We start from the raw sequence: 24410 nt of genomic DNA, 5'->3' as shown, positions 1-24410 counted from the left end.
CGCCATTTGCGTTTAGTGGTAAGTGCAGTTTTTATTCATCAGTTAGGGTGTGGGCTCATGGTCGCAATTGTGGTCAGCCGACACGTGTTTCGACCTTGTGGGTCTTTATCAAGGCTAACTGGTAGTTGGCTCTTGCCCCTGGTGGGGTCCTGTATCTGATCTAAGCAAGTCCTGTGTATCACAGCTGGGCTGCTCACGGACCTTGGACGAAATCTTCCGTGGAGCTGTTGCATCCTCGGTCTGTTGGCAGGTACCTGCGCGGTAGCCATGAAAATCCCCCGCTTCTATATGGCGCCAACAGATGACACACCCAACCACCTTCTCTGTTGCTTTGGGTTTTGTGGATGGCTATTTGCATAAAGAATGGTGTTAGCCAATGGAATCATACATGGCTTTATCGTTACCGGGAAATGTGGCCTTGGGAGTTGGTCGAGAGTTGGAATGTTAAGTGACTTTAGTGCAATACAGTGAGGAGACAGATGAGCCTCAATTTAGAACCTGGAGTACATAACCGAATGTAAAAGCAACTGACCTCATGTTCAGGATTTATCTGAACATGTGGCCAGCAGGCTTTGCTTTCTTTAATGAGGTTATTTGTGTTGTGTTAAGTTAGAGTGCACAGAACAGGCGTTTGGAATGTATTATTTTACTCTTTATTTTATCTAAATGTGTATCCCTTGTGGAGTGAATTATTTTCTTAAGGAAGTTGATGACATAAAAATTATCTGGAAATTAAAGTGGAGTCAGCGGCAGGTGAAAATGTATGTCACAGTCTGGGGGGGGGTCCAAAAATCCTAGTTGGTCTAGAGAGCGGGTACATGTGGTTCAGTGGATGCGATGATGAACTGCTGGAGTTCCAGGTCGCTGTCAAAGAGAACACCCAGATTGCAAGTCTTGTGGGGATGGATGGTGGAAGGAGGTCAGGGGGAAAAGAACATAGGAGAGGGGAGCACTGCTATTGTAGGCTGGGAGAGAGACCCCGTCAGTTTCAGAGAAGTTGATCATCAGGCAGCCCAGCGTGAGACATAACGTTCAAGTAAGAGCGAGAGAAGGAGAGAGAGGAGTTCCTAGTTGGCTGGTCCCAATGGACTGAGTGCATGAAGATGTTCGATTCGGCTCGCCCATTGTCCAGCGATGCAATGCGGTTCTGCAGCGGTGATCACCTTCGTGAGAAGAACAGACAGATGAAGGTCGAGAGAGGGCCAGAAAAGAAAATGGCCATCACTGGACCACTGGGAGCCGAATTCCATGCTCGGGTGCTAATAGCAAGAAACCACACCGCGTCAAGGCCTTACTACGCAGGTAATGGTTTGGGCCCCATATTAAGACCCTCACTTCACTCGGGCCTGTAGTTGGAGCCGTAGGCCATTACCTGACCGATAATGCCCTCCCTCGTCAAGATGTATTATTATTATTATTATTATTATGTAATCAAGGGTACTATTAGGCAGCTTGGAGTAGCATAAGGAAGAGCTGTCACTTTGAATAATGCAGGGGTATTATTGTTGGGGTCAGGAGGGGACCCAAGTCTACCTCAGTTAACAATGTGGATGTGGGTGGAGCCACTGAGGCATTCTTTTGTTGATGATAAGTAGCCTGTCCTGCTGGTAATCTGGGGTTGGAGTGGAATGTTCCTCTACTTCCATGAACAGCCTACCTTGTTCCCTTACCTTTTGTAACCTGGAGCACAAGGGAGGGCACCTTTGTTTTTGCTCCTGCCCTCCTTGGGATTTGAACCTGGGTCCTGCTTGCAGCCCTGGAGGCTCACCTCTTGCTGACCTATCTCACAGGCAGGCACTGGTTTGCTTTTCTTTATTTCAGTGGCTGCTTGGGGAATGATGGTCATTACCGAGCCGCCCAGTGAGCAGCATGTGTCTGTCCTCTGCAATTAAGCACGAACACTGTGAAATTGCTGTAGATTTAATGGTATTTTTTGATTCATTTTATTGGTTATATATGAAGCGCCTATACATCAAATGGCGTCTCAACGTGCCACAAGACAAAGGGGGGCGGGGGGCCAGGGGAGAAAACAACAATAATGATCCTACTAGACCTTGCACCATTCAGATCGTGCAAGTGCAGTAAACTACAAGTGGAGGTGTGGAGGGGGGGGGTGGTGGAGGTGGAAGGGAATATTCTAGGGTCGGATGGAAGTGGGGTCATCCAAGTGCAGGGGGGAGGAAGAGGGCCCCAGGGGGGAAAGGCAGGTGGTAGGGTGAGGCCAGGCATGCAGGGTGTGAGTACCCCATGATAAATGTGAGGAGAGGGGTGGGACAGGCAGTAGGGATGCACACCCCACCAGGCTAATCAGGGGAAGGTGGCCCAGTAGGGCAAGTGCAGATCTAGGGGGGGGGGGCAGGTAGACCGGGGTGCTGGGGTAGACTTGGCAAAGAGATCCTGGTGCCCTGTAGGACTCAGAAGGAACCAGGCAACCAGTTGATTGATCTTTTATAACAAGCTCAATACTTAGCGCAGGACTGGGATTCGAACCTGAGTTGCTCTGTGGTGTCTTGATTCCAAGCCAGAAAGCCAGACGCATTACCCACTGGCGTAACGGGGGCCCCTGCATCCCCCGCGGTGCAGGGGGCCCCATGCTGCCGATGCCCAGCAGGGCCCCAGTGGCGGCCCCACTCAGCAAGGCTTGCAGGGGGCCCCCCACATTTTGTGTTATGCCACTTGCGTTACCCCTGTGCTATCCTCTCGGCCCTACAGATACAGCTGTGTGCGGAGGTAATGGGTGCCTGGGGGTGGCTTTAGACATAATCAGGTCCCTTTAGAGGTGTAAATGGTGGGTGATTAGAAAGGGGAGGCTCTATGAAGCTGCATGCCGTGGGGAACAGACTATTAGTAATGGTGGTCATTCAAGAGGCATTTTCTCACTGTTGGGTTCATTGTCGATAGTAGAGTTGCTATACCAATTGTTATACACAGCATTGTGGGGGGCATTAGAGGAGAGTCAGGACCCAGGAATGGAGGTTGTATTTGGAGGGAGAGTGAGGATGAGTAAGGTGCAGCTGGGAAGCAGAGGGGAACATAGTTCTACTATTTCTAGTACAAGGGTGAATACAGTGTGTTTCGTAGACGGAGGGGTGGGGGGGCAAGAATGTTGCCCTGGAAAGTGTGGTCAGTGCAGTCTTCTGATGCGAGGGACGCCGGCAAATAGACAGCACTATGAGACCCATAGGGGCTTTACCAGAATAGCTCGGGATCCCTTTTCTCATCAGATCCTCAAGAGAAATCTCTCTGTCGTCGTTCAGTGGCAGAAGAGCCTCCAGGCCGAGCAGCCATGAGTTGGTCTTGGAGTCTCTACCTGTGGTGTTGTTGCATGTTAGGAATGCTGCAGTGAATTATACATACTTCATAGCTTACAGAACCTAATATTACTGGACACAAGTCCGCCATGTCTCCTCCCTCCCGTACCACTTCCCATGCATGCTTCTATACGTGTGCAACTCTTGGTGCCATACTTCTGTCAGCTGGCGTGACAAACCCAGTGCTCTCCCTTGATACAGGGGTTGTTTCTTTCAAAGGAATCTGGCGAAGTCCTCCACACTAGTAGGGCCTCCCTTCAGCATCTCTCAACCACTTATCTACTCCCTACATCTAGAACCATTCTTTGTGGGTTCTAGAGATTAGCATCACAATACATCTCTGCTGTAAACAGAGCTGTACTCTCCTGAGTCCCCCACTCATGCTTACCAATAAATAATCACATTTAAGAAACATGTACAACTACGTGGACAAGAATATCCCCTCCCACTCATCCCAACTGTTTCTCCTCTATGAATCTGGTCATTCTATTCTCTGTTTCTCTTTCCTATCACCCCCTCTCCAAACCTCCCCTTCCTTTCCTCAGACTAATCTCAGGCGACACTTTGGCAGAGTCACAATATGCCACCTTTTGGCCAAGGTCGGGTGCTGTAAAACCACTACAGTGGTGATGGGTGCAGTATAAATAATGGATAACACAGCACAAGAATGTTTGGCACCTGCAGGAGAATGGTGTGCTGGTCGAGTAGCGGGGCCCAGAGGGGTCATGCAATTGTAAGAAGCATCATGCTTGCACCGTTCTTCATGTGTGTGTGTGTACTAATAAAGGATAGCAACATACAGCTCATGGGGCACTAAGACGCGATCTTTAGGTCACTAACCCACTCGGCTCAATCATTACTTCAGGGGTGGTGAGGTGTGAACTATGCTTTTTCTTGCTCCTGTTCCGAACGCCTGAGGGGCTGCAGCACCAGACGTTATTGGCAGGAGTGGTGTAACCGGTCCATATGCCACAGGTGAAATTAGTCCTAAGGCGGAGATGGCAGGATGGTGGTAAAATAAAGCAAAGCAATAACATCAAAGGGTCACCTGAGGGGTGCCATATTCACCATCAAAGATTAAGAGAGACTTAATGGCATAGAAAGAGCCCTGTGGACTGTCCTGTGGCGCAAAGGGGCTCATATTAATCGCCAGATAATGGCTGAGGATTTGTCATTCATGATACCGGGTTCAAGGATGGAGACTCGGGGATGTGCTCGGCGAAAGATAAAATGTAGAGGGGGGATGTTTGGACTAACCTATTCCTAGTCATGAGGGCACCCAAAGGTGTTAGCAGGTGTAGTATATCAGCCAGTGTGGGGCCACAGAGAGAGAGAGAGGCATGATGTGAATTCATAACAGTTCATCACTGCGTCGCAAACGTTGGGATCCTACGTTTCCTCCTATGAAAAAATAGTGAGGTGGAGGCACTGAAAATGTTATAATCACGTCCCTTTCTAGAATTGGGGGAAGTTAGCTAACAAAGAAGCTTGGGTCATATGCTCCCATATTTAGACGAGTGGGATAACTCCAGTAGACTTGTTGAAGTTAAATGTGGTCAATGGATCCAAGAAATTCTTAAACGATGAACCACCTGCATGCCTTTTACATGTCACTCATCATGTGTGACAGGCAGAGCTGCTGTTAGATCCATCTTCTGCTTGTTGTATAATCAGATATCCCGATATTAAGACTTTACAAATTAATGTTACTTTATAGACTAAAAGTGTGTTTGTTAATCTTCTCACCACTACAGACCCCAAGTTTGTCAAAGTCCAAAATATGGCAGAAAGCGACAATGAGGAAGATGACAAGGTCTACCTGTTCTTCACGGAGCGTGCCCAGGAAGCTGAGGGCAGCGGGGGGAAGGTCATCTATTCGCGAGTATCACGTGTTTGCAAGGTGGGTACCATCAAGCTTGAGAGGGGAGCTGAAGGATGTGAATTTATGAAAACATATCATAAACATCATATATTGATTGACTGGTTGTATTTATTTCATCCATAGTAATGCACCTCAGGTTGCCTTGGAACTCACCAGCAATAAATCGGTTTATGGTCTTTCCATCGAATGCATTCCATCCAAAATGGAATGCATCGAAACTTATTCAACAAAAAACTTTCCATCGAATTACCATACATACAATGCAAAGTGTTTATGCATCGAAACCCTTTCATCGAAAAGGGTTTTGTTTTATAAACACTACATTTTTTGCATGGAAATTCGAAGAGACATACCTAACGTTAAAACGTTACATGGACCTGTCCAGTGCTGAAATCTTTAAAGTATTTCGGCACTGGCCAGCTCCATGTTACGTTTTAGTGTTTATTGTTTATTGGGGGGGTTCCCCTAATCCCCAAGGGCACCCCCAACCCTAACCCTAACCCAACCCTAACCCTAACTCTAAAATCCATATAAATGTATTCAATGAAAATGCTTTTCGATGGAAATGCATTTCAATGGATAGTTTTTATTGGATTTTAATTTGAATGTAAATCATTCGATGGAAAAACCTGATACCCAATAAATCACTAAAGTAGTATAAAAAAGGAGCGTACGCCAGGAAAGAAGTAATTCAATTTATTCTGGGCTCAGTTACCGCTGGGAATCCAAAATTCAAACAGAATGCAGAACAGAACTGCATGAAAAGGCACTGTCGAAGTTACGCCCCAAAAATGAAAACCTTTATACTGGTACAAACTAATTAGCCTCAAATCACATTACAGCATTAGGTCAATCCCCCAAATGTAGCTAATAGGCAGAGCTATGTTATTTCCCTTTAGCAGCACATACATTATCCAGAAATTATTGAGTCCTGCAAATCTTACCACACCACCTTCTGCCCTTGCTGTGTCATCACAGTCTAACCCACGGTTCCGACATCATGGTGCCAAAACATTGAGACATTTGAGATACACAGTGCGCTGGACATCTCCACAGGTTTCCCATCAGAGCGCAATCCATCATGATGCCACATGAGCCTTGAACTGTTAACAAGTCATGAACTTAATTTTGCAGCCTAGGAACTCTTTGAGCCGTGTCCCAGGCTGAGATCTGCTGAGGGGCGATTTGAAACCACCATTTGTTGGCCAGTTTCCAGAACTAATATGCTGGATTATAAAATGGTTGTACATTTACTGCCTTTCCCCGGTACCCATAAGCTTTGCTTCCTGACCTCGAATGTATCGAGTGCTATTTATTTATTTCTGCAAGATCCTGGGAACGTGTAGTTTGCAATGTGCTACCAGCCTCTACCACTACTAGTCAAATTAATAAAATGCACATTTATTTTCTAGTGACAGTGAGCACCCAGGCCTGTTTGCAATGCTTAAATCTAATATTACATTCCATGGACTCACCTTTAAATTACGCCTTATTACCTGTAGGTTATTAATTTAGATCACCATTAAAAGGGGCATTCTCCAGCCTAATGTATAACCTTATGCTTCTATCACTTAAGCCCACTCCCCTTTTATTGGGCTATTCCCGCAGCAAAGTTACTGCCTTTTTACCACGCTGAACTTGCATTTCCACTACAGTAATGAGATTTCATCCATAGTAACGAGACTTCGTCCATAGTGACGAGATTTCATCATAGTAGTGAGACTTTGTCCATAGTAGCGAGACTTTGTCCATAGTAACAACAGAATTATGTGACCTCCTACGTTGCAAACTGGTCTAAGGATGAAACACTGACCAGTCCGTCTCAGACTTTTATACCTCCTAGGTCAATAAATGTATTACCCCTGTTCAGTTGGGGAGTGACCCATGTAAATGGTATGTTATATTATTGAATAACATTCAACTAGAACACAGCTATACCCCTGATAATACAGCCTAGCTGTTCACATACGAACACGACCCCATGAACACCTCATCACCCTAATAAAACACAGCTAGCTGAGCACATTCCGGCTAGCTGTTCGCATAGGCTTTCCTCAGGCCTAACGCAGCCAGACCCAGTCCGAGTGGCCACCCACCAGACTAAACACATCCAACTGATACCTTCAGCACCACACCTATCACTAGAAAGCAACTATCATCCAACAACCACACCAGCTGCACGCATATCCGGTGCACCCACGCACCATACAACACTCTCTCTCTCTACTGACTTGAACTACGGTTCCCGAGGGCGTTCAACCTACCAGCGCCTTGAGGTCATACGAATGACATATAAGGCGCTATATAAATGCCAAGTAACATAACATAACATGTGTACTCCCAGTATACAGAAACCACTATAGCGCCTACATGAATAATTCTGTCTCTTCTGCTGCTTGATTCAGCCCAGTATCCAAGAAGCCATTAACAACAACAACAAAATGGAACATTTCTCCTGGGTAATAGGATCCCGACCCACCTGCATGGGACCACTCCTCTTTCACAAAACTTCCTAGAGATGAAAGGGTTTATCCTTCAATGACAATACTAGCAGTTTGTTATGTCTAACGTTCTGCAATGATACCATTAATACGTTTGTGTGACAACCACCATTCCAATGACCTAACTAAGCAGCGCGTGAGCTCCCAGACTACAGAAAGGGTGGGGCAACACCCAATGGCAGCTAGCAGCGAGGAACGATCGATTTACAGAGAGCAGTCCAGTAAAAAACAGCTACAAAATTAAATCTTTCATGTATTCCTGGAAAGGTAATTCTTCAACAGGGGTCAAGTACTACATAAATAGTAAGGGGACGCATTAACATTCCAATTAAATATGGTATCACCAGAAATTAGCAAATCAAGGTGCCCTCTGAAAAATGTGGTGGGACTCCCGTCCACCCGTGTGTACCCTCGACTTGAGCCCTGTTCAGGTCTTTGCATAATGCTACTTTCTGGCCGTAAAATGGCCACAGCTGGCAAATGCTTGTCTAAGTGAGCTGTGTAGACCTGAAGGCGAGCGTCCCCAGATAGCACAATCCTCCCCACAATGAGAGACAATAATGGACTCTCCCAGGATGGGAATGAGGCTAAGACAAAGTGCGGGTCAGCTTAATGGGAGTTTATATAAGTCAGAATAGTGCATGCAAAGGACTCTGCAAACTCCAAGAGTGCTCTGTCTGACAATAGCAAAGACAGGCGTATATATTTACAAAATGTGTCATAAGAACGTACACACTATAGGGGGCACAAGTTCGTGGGGATTGGGTGCAGCTGTGATGTGGTTTGCCGTGGTTGGTGGACGTCACTGGTTACCCACTTGGGCCGGGCCGGGCAGGTCAGCTGGGCTCATCCGGGCGGTGTTGTTGTGCCAGCCGTGACCAGTGTCAGTGATGAACGTCTTTCTTGGCTTTCTTCCCTAAGGCCACGCACACCGCAGTCATTCAACATTGCAATATTATCTTCCCCGATAAATCTTCCAATAGATTATTCTACAGGTTAATGCAACACAGGAGGAATGCACCTAGAGTGGGGTCTTTTGGTAATACATCAATACTCGGTTACCATCGTCCTGTTGACCGGGTATCATAGGTCGCGAGGTTGGGTCTCAGGGCAAGGGGCGAGCTGTCCAAGTTGTCATGTCTCGTTAGAAGTCATTATGAATGTGTTCCTACAGTGTTGCTATAATATTGGGTGTCCTAATTTTACACGGGCCATTAACCTGGGGTGAGCTGGTGGGTTGTGGAGCCTAAGAAAGGGCACCTTTGGGCCTGCGTTTATGGCCGGGGTTTACTGCTGGGTTGTAAATAATTCAGGTGGCTGGCCGCGGCCCTGGAAGCTGCGGGGGAACGTGAATGCTTGAAGCGGCTCCAGCCGAATTGGGGGAGGTGAGGCAGAGCAGCACAGGCCTCTGCTTTCCGTCTGGCAGGCTTCAATGGGGAGGAAGGGGGAATGGCCTTGGATATGCCCACAATGGTTTTTTGCTTGTGTGTTGCAGATTATGTGAAAGAGGCAAAAACATTCATATAATGTACAATACTCATTGATTCTTTTCAAAGCTTATGTTTTCTACATTGTTAGTGCCTTTACATGGCCATTTCAAATGTGTTATCTATACCCATTTTGCAATTGATATCTATATGTTAAGTATTTAACAACCACAACATCCTGTTACATTTCTATACATGCACGGTAAGCGAGGTAGTAGTAAGGTTGGTGGAGCACGCAGGAATAACTGGCCAATGAGACTGATGGCAGTGACACATGGTGAGCTTGGACATTCAAATACATTTTGTGCATTTTCGTGCACACTTTACATGAGCTCCCAATGTGGTTGCACTTGTCTTCCTATGCACTCTAGCAGCATTAGTTCAGTTATGGCATGGGACCTTGGAGTACATTCTTCTCGCTGAAACATATAACAAGAAAACTCCGGGACACTTTTTCCATTTGCGCATAGCTACGGGGATGTGGGTACTTCAACCAGAATGCCATATAAACACACATTCTACCATCTTCCTGGAGGTTACATGTTTTAATCAAAAAAGGTCCTGAAGAGATGAGTTTCATCACAGGCAGTTTGCATATTAGTATTTGGGGTCTCTACTTTTGTCGGGGGACCATGTTACAGTTCTTTTCCACCCTGGCCCTGCTGGCCAGGTCATGCTGAGGGCAGTGATACACTGCGGAAAGTGAATGTTACAATGTTTACTTCTAGCACTCGCTCATGTCCGTCTGTTCGTGGGAACGGGCTCTCAGCGGATCTGCCAGGGAGCAGCAGCCACGGGGAAAAGTGAGACTCTCCAAGGGTGGGGGCCGCGCTGCGGTGCACAGGGCTCATGCCATTTTGATTTCACAAAATGGTTTCCAGGGCCTAGCTTAATACAGCATGTTTGTTCAATGTCTTCAGCCAGTGGTCCACGCGCCACCTGGGCCCTGGTGGCAGGGGGAACCCCCGACGAGCCATGGACTTCACAAGGGGGAGAGGCTGCAGGGGAGGGGGGTCTCTTGGACCAATCCTCCCATACATTTCGCCCCTTTTGTTACTTAAGTAACGAATACTGTAACTCCCTCAACCTCTTGCGTTCTTCTGCTTCAGCTACAGCCTCATCCCATGCAGGAGTGCCTTTTATGGGCATCCATGCCCTACACACTCCTCGCAGGCTTTCTCCCCTTCTAGCATACTCGTCCGGGGTGCAGGTCAGATATATACAACCTTCATCCTCTTCCAAATCCACCCATACCTCCTCATACCATTAAAGTACACGGGGCTCTTTAATTGTAGTGTGCCACAACCTATCTACTACATCCCCGCTGTGGTAGATGGGCACCATCTGGAATCTTGGTGTGTTTTCTGCTCCTGTTTGTACCTCTACTTCCTGCATATGTTGTATCGTACCGCGAGCGTTGCCCATTGTCACCATCATCATTGCACCGTTTGGTACTGCGTTTGCACAACATCGAAGGCCCACCTGGCACATACAAAAAATAAAAAGGAGGAACTCTACTGCCGGCATCAAAAATTTAACAGTCATTCCCAGCCATGATGGGACCCAGGAGAAGAAGTTGTCGAACCACGTGCTTGCTTCTGCTCCACCTTCCATTTTCATTCTTACTCTTAGGTTATGTACGGCTTCGATCACGTGGGATAAGGAACCATTATCTACATCTTCAGAAGGTACGAAAGTGCAGCAGGCACTTCCAATTTTTCGGCAAACACCTCCGTCCATCGCTGTTAACAGGTCTAAGACATACCTATTTTGCATGGTCATTAGCCGCAGTGCTCGCAGTTCCACTTTTATTACGTTAAATCCTTCTTCAGTGTCATTCGCCAGCTGGATCAGCTCCCATCGTGTAATTTGGAGCCATTTTGCATTTGCCCGTGCCTGGATGCTGGGGATGAGTGAGGCGAAAAAAGTCTCTGCAGAGCTGAATAATCGGTATCTGTCCGGGATCTGCGCCAGTAGCTCTGAAGATGCTTTTGATATGTAGTTCGATGATCGTCTGTTTCGTGACAGCATCTCTCCCTTATTACCGGAAGACAGGACATATACTTGTGATTCTGTAGTTGGTTGGGCCTCATTCTGCTGAGGGGTCTCTCGCATTTTCCTGCTCCCATCAATGTGGCTTTCCGGTATCACCATTAGTGCAGAGTTTAGGGTGGCCAATGAGAAGCTGCCACTCCAGGATTGTGGGAGGTGCAGGTATGCCTGGTTGCCACATACCCAATAAGTGTCCATGAGGCCCGCTGTTCCTCTTCTCATATCCGGGATGGTGAGGGTCTTGTTGCAATTTTTGTTTACCCCCATGATATATTTTGCCCTCTCCCTTGAAACACAGTTCGTAGTTTATTTCTTTCTGTAACTTGAAGGGCTTTTCAATGGCAGTCACCCAGGTCAATTTTGAGATGTGCACCTTCCATACTGGTGTGCATGTTTTCTCTATCCACTGCAGTTTCTCTGGTGCCACACCTCGCAGCGCTTCAGCTTTGCACATTATTTCTTCATCTTTCCATTTACTTTCTGAAAATAATGTCCCTTATATTATACAAAATGGTTCTTCCAAACATATCACTCCTTCCGCTTTCGGCTAGCATGTCTTCTCATTCTGCAGCATTTTAAAAGTTACCGCGTGTGCCTGGAAGGTGTTCTTAATTCTGCACAACGTGAGATGAAGGAGGCATTGGGCATCCACAATAGGCAACTCTTTTGGTAGCAATACTTTGGGTGTGCCTGAAGCATGGGGAATGAGGGAGCAGACATAACTGCTCTCATTTGTTGTTTGCTTAGCAGTTGCACTCATGTCTGCATACCATTTATTTGTCTGGTGGGGGTGTCGTGGGTCTTCCATTTTGTCGAGTCCCAACCCGTAATACTCGTCGTATTTTCTCCTTCCCACCTCCCTTTTCCTTCTACTATTTCTAAGATGTCTCCCAGCTCCATGGGCGAGGAACAGTGTAGGCCCCCCTTTCTCCTCTCCGCCCCCTTTTCAAATTCATCATATAATGCTGTGTATCTCACCGCCATCTGTTTATTCTCTTTCTTTATTCTATCAGGTAGTGTGTTCTTTATTGTGGGGGTGGTTACATGTGTGGGCACGCTTGTGGGGGTGTTGTACATCCATGATATTACAGAGGGGTTGCAATCATTTAAACTGCGGGCATTGTACTCGGAGGCATTTGGCGGGGAAGTTGTGCTATTATGCATTTTATCCTGCATTCTTTCATTTGGCGGGGTAACAACATTGGACGGTTTTGTGTGATATCCCCATACAAGTTTAGATCCGTCCAATCTCAAAAAATCACCTTCTTTAGTATCCGCAGCTGTAGTTTGATTTGTTACATTAATCTCGTTATTCCCTCCCCCCTCGTTCATCTCGATAGAGATGAACGCTATAAACCAATAAGTAACCAAGCCAAACAGTATTGTAAAAAATAATGTAATGCATATAGACAACCCACACTCATACGAATATCTACATCTTTCAGCAAAAACTTCTCTATATCTAATCAATCTATTTGTTGCAGGCTGCCCGTTTGTTGCCATGGTAGTTCCTGTTTGAGATATAAAAGTGCATTAAGTGCGTGCATGGAAACATTTTTGTTGGCACTGTATGTACCAGGAGGTCATAAAAGGGAGAAGGGTGGGATGGGGGGGTGAACGGGGGGATGCACAGAGAAGGGAACAGACAATACATATTTTGTTTGCACCGTTATTTTCACTTAAACACATTTTGTTTTTCATTTATCTCGATCAATAACCTGTGATAAAATTATGTTGTTAACAGTTTTATCTATCAGTTACACTCCTCCTTCGTTTCTTCACGTTCACTCATCATTTTCATTACTTTTGTTTGCTGTTGTCTGTGCCTCCCCGTCCACCTCTTCCTGTACACTATTATATGCCTTTCGCACATCTGTCAAATGTATCCAATATTTGAGCCCTTTTACCTTTACAGCTGTGGGTGTGCAAAATACTACTTCGTACGGCCCATGGAACCTTGGGGCATTCCACCGGCGCACAAAGCTCCGGACATAAATTAACTCTCCTGGCATTAATTGTACTTGTGTTTCAGGTTCCACAAACGACACCGTTGTGTTCCCTTCTTCCCATGTGAATGGTGGTGAGAGCTACCTTGATATTGCACGCGCCGCCCTAGTTAGCTTCTTCAGGTACTCTGTAAATTCATCTCCTAATATTGTGGAGCTTCTGTGTGCATCTGAGTGTTGGTGCAGTGGGGAATGTGCTGTGTGCATCCGTCTCCCTGTCACGATTTTGTGCAGGGACAGATGGTGGTCCTTGCTCGGCTGATTCCTCAGCTCAAACAGTGCAAGGGGTAAGCAGTAGATCCAGTTTTTCTTCAACGAAAAACACAATTTAGACAATCTCCCTTTTAACAGACCGTTCATCTTTTTGACAATGCCGTTAATTTGAGGATGATAAATCGAGCACAGTTTATGCTTTATTCCCAATAACGCAGTCACTTCTTTGAAGAGCTCGTTCACAAAATGAGTGCCGTTGTCTGAGCGAATTACGTCGCATATTCCCCAGCGCAGGAACACTTCCATTACTAGGAACTTTTCAGCGTTCTTAGCATCAGGTCGCGCACATGGACCCGCTTCCACCCACCTGGAAAATGGACATACAACCACTATCATGTAGCATGCCCCATTACACCTCTCCCCCATGTCTGCATAATCAATGTGCAGTTCTCTGAAGGGCCCTGTTGGTTTTGGAATTGTCCCCCTGAGTGTCCGTAGTGTCATCCCAGAGTTATATATTTGGCACGTTGTGCACTCCATTGTCAATCTAGATATGTTTTCCTGGAGACATGGCACGAACCAATCTTCCTGTATCTCTGCTGCAATGTGTTGTTTAGTATTATGCGCTGGAAAGTGTAATTGCTGGAATGCTATCCCTAACAGTTTGATGGGCATTACTACTTTTCCTGAGTTATTTTGGCGCCACAATAAGTCTGTTGCCGATTGGCTGTACCCCCTTTTTTCCCCACACCATTTGTTCGTCACAACTGGCACCCTCCTGTAGCTCTAGTATTTGTGATATGGGCATGGCATTGTATCCTTCTGGGAGCTCTTCGTTCGTTTGGCGCTGCAATAGGTACTCGCCTGTTCCATGTCTTTCAAAATACAAAGCCTCCTTTGCAGCAGCGTCTGCTGCCGCGTTCCCCAAAGACACAACGTCCGTGTTGGACATATGTGCTTGGCACTTCACTATTGCTACCACTGTTGGATCTTTTAGGGTCTCAATCAATTCCTTCAACAGTTCAGCGTGTTGCACTGGGATCCCATCTGCCCTTCGAAACCCTCTCCGTCCCCACCGGGCTAGACCTCCGTGTACGGTTGTCATCATGTAGGCTGAATCTGTGTATATCGTTACTGCACATCCTTTAGCTGCATGTAATGCTTCTATAAGGGCGATGAGTTCTGCTGCTTGGGCTGAGAAATGGGACGGAAGGCGATATTGTACTAGTACTTCATACTCACCTTCTTCTAGCCTCACTACTGCTAGTCCCACATGTTTCTCTCCTGTGTCCATGTCAATTGATGCTGACCCATCCACAAAGTACACCTCTCCCTCGCTCAGGGCATTTTCACACACCACCGTTTCCTCTGTGTATGTTGCACAATTGTGTTCTTGCATGTCCTCTAGTGTGCATGGTTCTGTAATGAATGTTGCTGGGTTTACTGTCCTGCACCTTACCACGTGAATGTTGGCGCTAGACAATATTATCTCATAGGCAGTTTCTCGCTGTGTGGTCAGTGTGCGTTTTGATCTTTCAAGTATTGCAAATAATGAGTGTTCCACAAACAATGTGACAGGGCACCCCATTACTATTGTGGCGCTTTTCTCAATGGTGAACGTGGCGGCGGCGAGAGACTGCTCGCACGCGAAGTGGCCTTGCATCACTGCATCTAATGTGCCACTATAGTAAACCAATGGTTTGTGTCCTAGGGAAGTCTTTTGTGTCAGTACAGCTGTCATAAGAGTTCCCTTGCAATGTGAGAACAGGTAAAATTTGCGCTCATGGGGTGCGCTGTTGAGCAGCAGAAGAAAATGGCTGCCTAGCCAGTGAGCTCCGTCTCTACCCACTGCAATCTGTTGGACATCGGCGGTATACTGTATACTTCCACTACAAAACCACAGCGATTTTGGTCCCCCTATCATCCTGTGCACCCGAGTGAAATTTGGGTGAGAAACGGTGCTGGGAGAGGGAGTTACGGGCCTCGGGCCCTGTGGTGCGACGTCCCCTCCTCGCCGGCCCCGGAGGAGGCGACCTGCGGCCTCCTGACACGCCGCCCTCGCGGGCCTGCTGGGCTCCCCGCTCCGAGGCACCCCCGGACGGCGCAATCCCCCGTGGGTGCCCGACAGTCGGGGCCTGCATACTGTGTGACTCTCGCCCCGCTGCCGTTCCGGGGATGGTTACGGGCCCCGGACACCTGATCGGCTCCAACTGCCACAGATTGGGCTCCCGGCCATCGGCAGCCCATCTCCTCCTGGACACTCGCCTGACGGGACGCCTCCACCGGCCCTGTGGGGCTCTTTTGCTGCACCTCTTCTCCGCGCGGCGGAGGCCTGGGCGGGCCCTCATCCAGTATACCTCCCACGTGGCGGCTGCGCTGGAGGCTCGGATTGCCTCCACTTGCTGCGGGCTGGGCAGCCCGGCCCCCGCACCCGTGTGTGCTCGCGGCTGCCACATCTGATCCTGGATCTCCAGGCGGGCGACACTCCTGGAGCGACACTCCTGGAGGGCCGCGTTGCTCCGGCGCCGCATTGAAATACGAGGGCGGTGGGGATCCAGCTGCAACCTGGATTGGGCCTCATTCCCTCTGGACTGGCGGGGCCCCCAAACACTCCCCTGCATTGTGTTGGTGTGCACTCACGAACGCTGGCCCTGCTTCCCCAGCGCCTCATCGGGGTCTGTAAAATGTGATGTAACATCTGGGGTGCGGATAGATCTGAGACCCCCATCCATTCAAACGGCGCTGCACAACGTTTTGACCTGCTCCGCCGGCAGACCCTAGGCACATCTAGACGGTACCATATAACTGGCGACTACCTAGCCCTTCCTGGATCACCGCCAACAGTGCCTCCGCCACTAGTGCCCTCACATCCTGGCTACATAATACTGCGCCTACTGCTCTCGTGCGACTTAAGCGCTACAACTGTGATCTAATCTCCGTCCCATCAGCGACGAGCCATCCTAAAGTAGTCATCGGGCATACCCAGGCGGGAGCTCCCTCCGCCGCAATGCCCAGTAAGCCGAGGCCTAACGGTAAACCAGGTGCCATGGACAGATTCGCAAAGTTAGCGCCTAGAGAGGAGCACGCAGCGTCCTCTCCACCACCTGAGGAGGAGGAGGAATGCACCCAGGACCCCCCTCAGGCAGACCTTTCCACGATGATGGAATCCATGGCTAAGAACTTTGCTGCCTTCCATGAAAAGCTGGACGACATCAACGCAAACGTCGCCTCAATGAGAGCGAAGATCGACCAGCATGGGACCAGAATTGCCGAGACTGAGCAGAGGATCGGGGCTAATGAGGACAACGTCCACACCCTACAAAACACGGTCTCACAACTTGTCCGCGACATGAAGCAGGTAAAGGCTAAATGTGATGACCTAGAATCGCGGTCCTGGAGGAACAATGTCCGCATTGTGGGGGTGCCCAAATCTGCGCTGAAGGGTCGCATGGAAACTGCGGTCGAACAACTACTCAGAGACCTCCTTGACAACCCGCCACTCTCACCGTTTTTTACTGTGGAAAGGGCACACCGCTCCCTGGCACCTCAACCTAAACCTGGGGATTTCCCTGGACCAATCATTGCAAAGCTTCTGAGCTACAAGGACAGGGACCATATCCTCCGATTGGCCATGGAAAAAGGGGAATTTAGGACGGATTCACAAGTCATCAGAATCTTTCCGGATTTCTCGGTGGCAGTCCAGACGGAAAGGCGTCAATTCAACAGAGTGAAGAAGCTGCTGAGAGAGCGGAAAATTGAATATGCAATGCTCTTCCCTGCTCGTCTCAAGTTCACCCACCGCAACAAACACTACTTTTTCACTGTCCCGGATGAGGCCGTCAAGTTTATTGAGGCACAGATCCCGCCGGCTGACCCTCCTGGGGGGCGGATGGAAGACGTCTAATGTCTAGACCTATGATATCCCGTAATGGGTGCTAGGGATGGTGATGTAGGTACTATGAGCTGCCCTGGTGGGCTCTGACCCCCCCACTCTCTGTCAGATAGCAGGCACCTAGTGGCCCTGCAACACTGCAGCGTAAGCATATTTAAGTGAGGGGAATGTACAGGGAGATCATTTATCTGTAACACCACACACTGAGCCTTGATCCGCAAAACTGTACAGCATTGTGTAAAAGCGGACCTTAGGGATGTAAGACATACTTTTGCGGCTATGTACCAACTGGGTTTGTCCCATGGAATCTAAGTGCTCCAGTATCCTCTCTCTGAAATTGTTTGCTTGTCAGCTGAAGTCCAGTCAGATATGATGTTATTGTAACTGATATTAGTAAAAGTGGGTAGAACGGCAGCGGCAGCCCCCACTGCGGCTGCAATTCCTTCTGAGTCTAAATGTTTGTGTTTTGGCCCCGGTTGGGCTAGTTTCCCGGTGCCGCCAAGTTGGGGAAGGTGTGCAAGGGGTCAAGGTTTGGGTGGGTTTTCACACACTGCTGGTTGGGGCAGGGCGGTGAGGGTGGGGGTGGCAGAAGTTGGGGTAAATTGTATACAAAACGACAGAGGAGTTGGGACTGGCTCCAAAGGGTGGCAACTGTTTCCTAGTACGGCACACATCATGAGACTCAATGTTAGATGCTTAACCTGGGATGTTCCGTAAACCGGTGATATGGCGGTCAGGATGATGTCCTGGAATGTCCGGGGGCTGACAAATTTCACGAAGACACGAAGGATTGCGGCATATGCACAGAGACATGGGGTTAAGGTCCTCCTACTACAGGAGACGCACGCTCTGAAACATTTATCGTCCACCATAGCACACACCTGGGGTCTCAATAGGTATTATACTCAATATTCCACTCAAGCTAGGGGTGTCCTGACACTTATCCATAAATCTTTAAACTTCACACTCCACACGTCCCACATTGACACAGAAGGCAGATATGTTATTTTACACTGTACCTTGGCTCATGAGGACTGCATACTGGTCAACTTATACGCGCCCAACACTGATTCCCCCGAGTTCTTCGATAATGTGGCCTCCATCCTAATGAGATACCCAGATATCCCTATCATATGGGCGGGAGACATGAACCTGATAATTGATAATACCCTAGACAGAACAACAACCACTCGCAGAACCACGACGCGAGCTGCAGCTCGATTCCGTGCACATATGGACGCCCTTAATCTGCATGATATATGGAGGACCCTCCACCCTCACGAACGGGACTATACATTCTATTCCACTGTACACGATAGTTCCTCACGAATCGATTTGTTTTTGCTTTCTGGAGGGCTGGTGGGCAGGGTCTCGGACGTTAAGATCCTGGCACGCACGCTGTCTGACCATTCCCCTGTGCTGCTACAGATCCTGATCGGCAACGTGGGCCCAACACGTCCCGCGTGGCGCTTTAAGTCTGCCGCCCTGGCGGACATTGTATTCAAAGCTGAAATATTAGCACACGTTACCACATTCTTCGAAAATAACAGTACGTCGGAGACATCGGAGGGGGTCAGGTGGGAGGCATTGAAGGTGTACATCAGGGGGATGTGCATCTCTAAAGAAGCAGGCATCCTGAAGGCCATTAGGCAATCCCTAAACACTTCGTAAACTAAGCTCAAAGCCCTTGAGCAGAAATACCTTGCTACACCGTCCCCAGAGATACTAGCAGAGATCAGATCTGAGTTGGAACAGTTCGAGTCACATGCTATAAGGGAGGTGCAATACCACGCCCGTCCAGTCGCCGCCCGCAGATATGGAGAGGGGGACAGGCCGGGTAGAACACTGGCCAGACTGGTGTGAGCGGAAGGCGGCAGGACCAGGATCGATTGTATTTTAGATGAGAAGGGACTGAAACACTGGTCTGACCGCTCCATCCTTGACATATTCGCTACCTTTTATGCCGAGCTATATGGCCCCCGGCCCGGACACTCAGATCAAGATCTAGATGACCTCCTACCTCTATCCTTGGCAGCCAAACTATCCTTGATAAAGATGATAGTGGTCCCCAAGCTCCTTTATGTTTTTACTAATGTCCCAATCTGGCCCAGAAAGCAATATTTCAAGGAGCTTCATTCGGAGTGCGCCCAGTTCCTCTGGCACTCTGGGTCGGTCCGCATGAAGTGGCAACACATGACAGCTCCATATGATAAAGGGGGGTTTACGGCACCAGACCTACAACTGTACTGGTACGCGGCCCAGGCCCAGCATGCCTCCCATTGGTATGCACTACAGAAACCCCCTCCGCATGTAAAACTCGAAAAAATGGCCGGGGAGGGAACTAACATTATGACCTTATTGTTGCACCGCGGGCTCCAAACGGAAGCCCAGGCAGACCCAGTGACTGCCACGATAAGGGCTTGGACTGCTATCTTACACACCGAGCAGAAGCTGCCCCCATACTATAAGTGGCTCCCCCTGTGGCGGTTTCCGGGACTCGCCCCCACACACGACCGGCACCTCTCACGATACTGGGAACAACTTGGCTATCGAGGCCTGACGGACCTCTTCCCAGAGGGAAAGTTTATCACCCCCCAAACATGGCGCCCAGAACACACTAACTCCCTCCTTGAGATGCTTCAGTATTACAGGCTCCGAGCCGCAGTTCGTGCCATGTGGCCCTCGTATCCAAACGAACCCCCAGATTCACCCGAAATCCAGTACATAGCAAACTCTGTGGGATCCAAGGGGGTGTTATCCAATCTGTACAAAATGCAACTGGGGAAGAAGGTGTTTGGGTCACTCAAACCCCGTGAGGCGTGGGCTGGGGAGCTCGCAATAGAAATACCTGTGGGACTGTGGAGGAAGATGTGTGCACATACATGCACAGTCTCTCTAAGCACCAGATTCCGTTGCATTCAATTTGAATTCCTCAACAGGCTTTACTACACACCGTCTAGGGTGGCGAGATTTGCTGGCGCCCTGTCCTGTGCATGCCCAAAGTGTAAATCTCCTGAAGCTGACCACATTCACATGTTCTGGACATGCCCTGCAATTCACACTTTCTGGGTGGCTGTGGCGGAGGCGCTCTCCGAAATAATATAGGCCCCGGTGGATGTGAACCCACTTGCACTACTGTTTGGAGTCTGGGAGGGGGAAGGTGCAAAGAAAATGTCTAAGTTTTTGAATGTTGGAGCCATTGTCGCAAAAAGGTATATATTGCAAAATTGGAAGAGGCACATCCCCCCTACCTTCTCGATGTGGCTTAAAGCCCTTACCTGGACTCAATTGTGTGAAGAGGAATACATTGGGTCCTTGCCTCCCACATCACGACCCAAAAATGTGTGGACAGAATTCCGCAGCTATCTGAATAATAGAGACGAAGTGGAGCGGACGGCCTCCCCTCCCCAAGCACGCTCCGCCACACCATGTCACTGACTCGTGTCCCTTTTCGCCCAAGCTGGGCTGCTCCAAAACCTAATTGTTCTCTCCAATGAGGCGGCACCCTGCCGTTATGTGTTGCTGGATGTTGTGCGATATTACCTGATAACTTTACTGTACCCTGTTCTATGCCTGTCTTAACTTTCTGCCAATAAACAAAGTTTAAAAAAAAGAAAAATTTGCGCTCATAATCAGGATTGGCGAGTACTGGAGCACTCGAGATCAGCTCTTTTAGCGACCCAAACGAGTCACTCATTTCTTTTGACCACTCTATTTTCCTGTTCTCTTGCTGGGCCTCTTTGAGTGCTTGCAGTAATGGCCTGGTGTAGGCTGCATAATCTAGTATCCATGCTCTACAATAGTTACACATTCCCAAGAATTTCTGCATCTCCTTGGTTCTCTCACTGACCTTATTGCTTCTACTCTGTCAGGTAAGGTTCTCTTCCCATCTATTGATATCAGCTGTCCCAGGTACAGCACTTCTGACGGACAGTATTGTAACTTCCCCTTGTCCACCTTGTACCCTTTATTCGCTAGCAGTGTCAAGAGGGTGACTGAGTCTCTTCTGCACGTCTCTTCACTCTGTGCGCATACGAGCAAATCATCTACGTACTGAATGATCGTGCTTTCAACTGATAAATTACCCAGGTCTTTGTGTAGTATGCAGTTAGCGGTTAAATATGCTTGGACTTCCACAGTACCTCTGAGGTAGCCTGCAATGCTTGTATCTCTTCCCCTCTAATGTGAATGCTGTCAAGCTTTCTTCTGCCAAGGGGATGGAGAAAAATGCATTTTTTAAATCAACCACTGTGAAATGTGATGCCGGTTTTGGGATGCTGCACAGTATGGATGCAGGGTTTGGGACCAAAGGAAATTATTTTTGTATGACGTCATTTAGGGGGCGTAAATCTTGGATCATCCTCCAAGCCCCTCCCTTTGCTTTTCTGATCGGGTAGATACAGGTGTTACATGGGGAGTTTGAGGGCACTATTATCCCTTGTGCTAGCAATTCATTTATTGTCTCTCAGCTTCGCGGGACAATGGGTATTGTTTCACTCGGGGCACAATTGCCCCCGGTTTTAGTTTTATTACCACTGGTGTCACTCCATGCAACAAGCCTACATCGTGGGGGCCTGTTGTCCACAAATTGTTGGGCACCAGTTTCATGTCATCATCAAAAAAGGACGGTGGCGTTCCCACCACAGCCATCAGCTGGACCGGCACTTGTCTTGTTTGAATCAAAATGTCACAGGGCATTGCTATTTCCATTATTATCTCGCCATCACTCTCCGCATCAGAAAAGAGATCCTCGTCAGATAAGTCTCGTAGGGCAATATCAGCATTGATGCACAGTACAGTGCGCCATTCACACCCGTCTATGTCCATCCCAATTACTGCAATCCTTTTCGCTGATACCTGTACAGCATGCAGGTCTAAGGATACCACTGAACCTGGTGCTATGTCTGGGCGTACTATTGGGCGGAAGATAAATTCTGCGGGTATTCTCCACTCTAACTTTTTTAGCTCGGGAACTACTTGGGCCAGTGTTTTTAAACCTTTGATGAACATTCTTTCGTCCACTGGCATGCCGCGTATTTCTGATGCTGTTGCCCGAGCATGTACCACCAGCATTACGCGTAATGGGCATATTCCTGGTGTTGAGCACACTATCCCTCTTTCTGTAAATGATATTGTCATATTAAGCTTGCTAAGAAGGTCCCTTCCGAGCAAGTTTATTGGCGATTGTTCATAATACAGTAAGGGTGTCTTTACCGTTTTACCCCCGACTGTCACATCCAAATCTTCTGTGTAAGGAACTTCAACTACAGCCCCAGAGAACCCCTGCGTCTCTAACTTCCGGTTAGATAACGGAAACCGGCCCTCACGGATACATGATTTCTCGGCTCCTGAATCTACCATAAATATGAACTGCTTGTCTCCTATCTGCGCCCCTACCAGTGGTTCCTCCGCTGCATTGTAGGTGGTAGATAGAACAGGACACGCAAGTGTTCTCTGTGGGCTGTCCTATGCTGGTTGTCTCATTGTCCCCCCCGGTTGAAGACGTTTCCAGAAACTACTGACACACCACTATAGGGGGCCGGGGCTGGTGCTCCATTGGCATTTGTTGCGAAAGGGTTGCCTGGGGTGTAGTCCATATTGTCGTTGTTTTGTTGGTGATTCTGTGTTCTGTAGTGATGCGCTTGCCTTTGCTCTGGGTACCCCTGTCCTCGTTTCCTCTATTGTCGTCCCATTGGAAGACCGTATGGGCTTCCCGGGTGAGGGTTACCATAGTGTTCCATCTCTTGAAACCCGTTGTTCGATCTATTCCTGCACTCTCTGGAAAAGTGGCCCCACCTCCCGCAGTTCCAACAGCTTCCCTGCGCACCTCTGGGACCTTGCCATCCATTTCCTCCGTTTCCCCCGTACCCTTGTCCATCCCCCCTGCAACCCCTGTACCCACCTCGTCCCCCTCGAGGGGCCCAATCTTGCCACTGCGGACCTCCACTCTGCTCCTGTTCGTTCCACTGCCGTTGCCCTGCTCCTGCCCAATTCGTTGCCATCCTCCCCTGTATTGCTACCAGCCCCTCCTCCTCCTCTTCTCCCTCCCTGCTGTGGGGGAGCGCGGCTACTGCTGCAGCGACCTTCACCGGTTTTGTTTGTACTAACTTTGCCTTGTCTGCCAATCTTTTTGCGCTATCTCCTTTTCCCTCTCCTTTATTTGTTTACAATGGTGAACTATTATGCTCTGTATTTCGGGCCACCCTTTTGCTTCAATACCTGCAATTTTGTAAAGTGCCTTTTGTACCTCTTTAGGGAGCCCTCTCTTTATTATAAAGTAAAATAATGAGGTTGACTGATGCCAGGGCGTGCCCGTTTCCGCTCTCCACATCTCCTGGACCCGAAAAATGTAATCCATAGCATCTTCCCCATCGTTCATCGTACATTGCATGACTGACTGCAAATCTGGGGCGTCTGGGAATGTCTCTCTTAATGCGTCCCACACCCTCGCACATACTGTGTTAAAAGAGGCACCATCATGGCGATTGCAGTCTAACGTTACTCCCGGGAAGCCAGCCTTTACCCATACTCTGTCAGCTTGATCCCCGACTGCTGATACTAGCAGACTTTTCACATCACCTATTGCTAGAGGAACCCCGGCTGTGTGTTTCACAAATGCATATATCCACTTGCTTGCCCCTCCTGATAGCGGTGGTAATAGCTTTAACAGATTGGCCTGATCCATCTGAGCCCAGGGTATGTAATTCGGCCTCCCTCCTCCCCTGTGTATTAGTGGGAGTTGTAACTTCCCCTTTGTTGTCTTATCTGTACTCACCTTCATTCTGTTCTTTCGTAGTGGTGCCATTTTCCCCAACCTATTCTTTAGTCGTCATGTCCACTCTTCTTCCATGGTTCTCCCTGAACATGCGCCATCCACCCCCTCACTTCCTCCTCCCATTGCCATGCTTAATCTTTCACTTTCCTCTAAGTCCTCTTCTATATCACACAATAGCTCCTCTCTACCTCCTGTGGTCCTTATCTCATCGTCAGTATGCTCCTCCCTCTCCTCCAGTTCAATTATTCGAGTTGGTTCTTCTTGTATTCTGAACAGTATCTCCCCCTTCTT

General features: G+C 48.5%; 1 protein-coding gene across 1 annotated transcript in view; it reads left to right on the top strand.

Annotated features, from left to right (window-relative positions):
• Positions 1-24410, top strand: part of LOC138566168 (semaphorin-3A-like) — a 624143-nt gene that overhangs the window by 415850 nt on the left and 183883 nt on the right. Inside the window, exon 7 of the mRNA XM_069643198.1 lies at positions 5066-5211. Within this exon, the coding sequence (XP_069499299.1) occupies positions 5066-5211 (146 nt within the window). The remainder of the gene's footprint in view (positions 1-5065; positions 5212-24410) is intronic.

Source organism: Ambystoma mexicanum, chromosome 2p (genome assembly GCF_040938575.1).
Source record: "Ambystoma mexicanum isolate Mex_15411 chromosome 2p, UKY_AmexF1_1, whole genome shotgun sequence".
Classification (NCBI taxonomy): Eukaryota; Metazoa; Chordata; class Amphibia; order Caudata; family Ambystomatidae; genus Ambystoma; species Ambystoma mexicanum.
The sequence above is the reverse complement of the archived record's forward strand: the minus strand, read 5'-3'. Positions and strand labels throughout refer to the sequence as shown.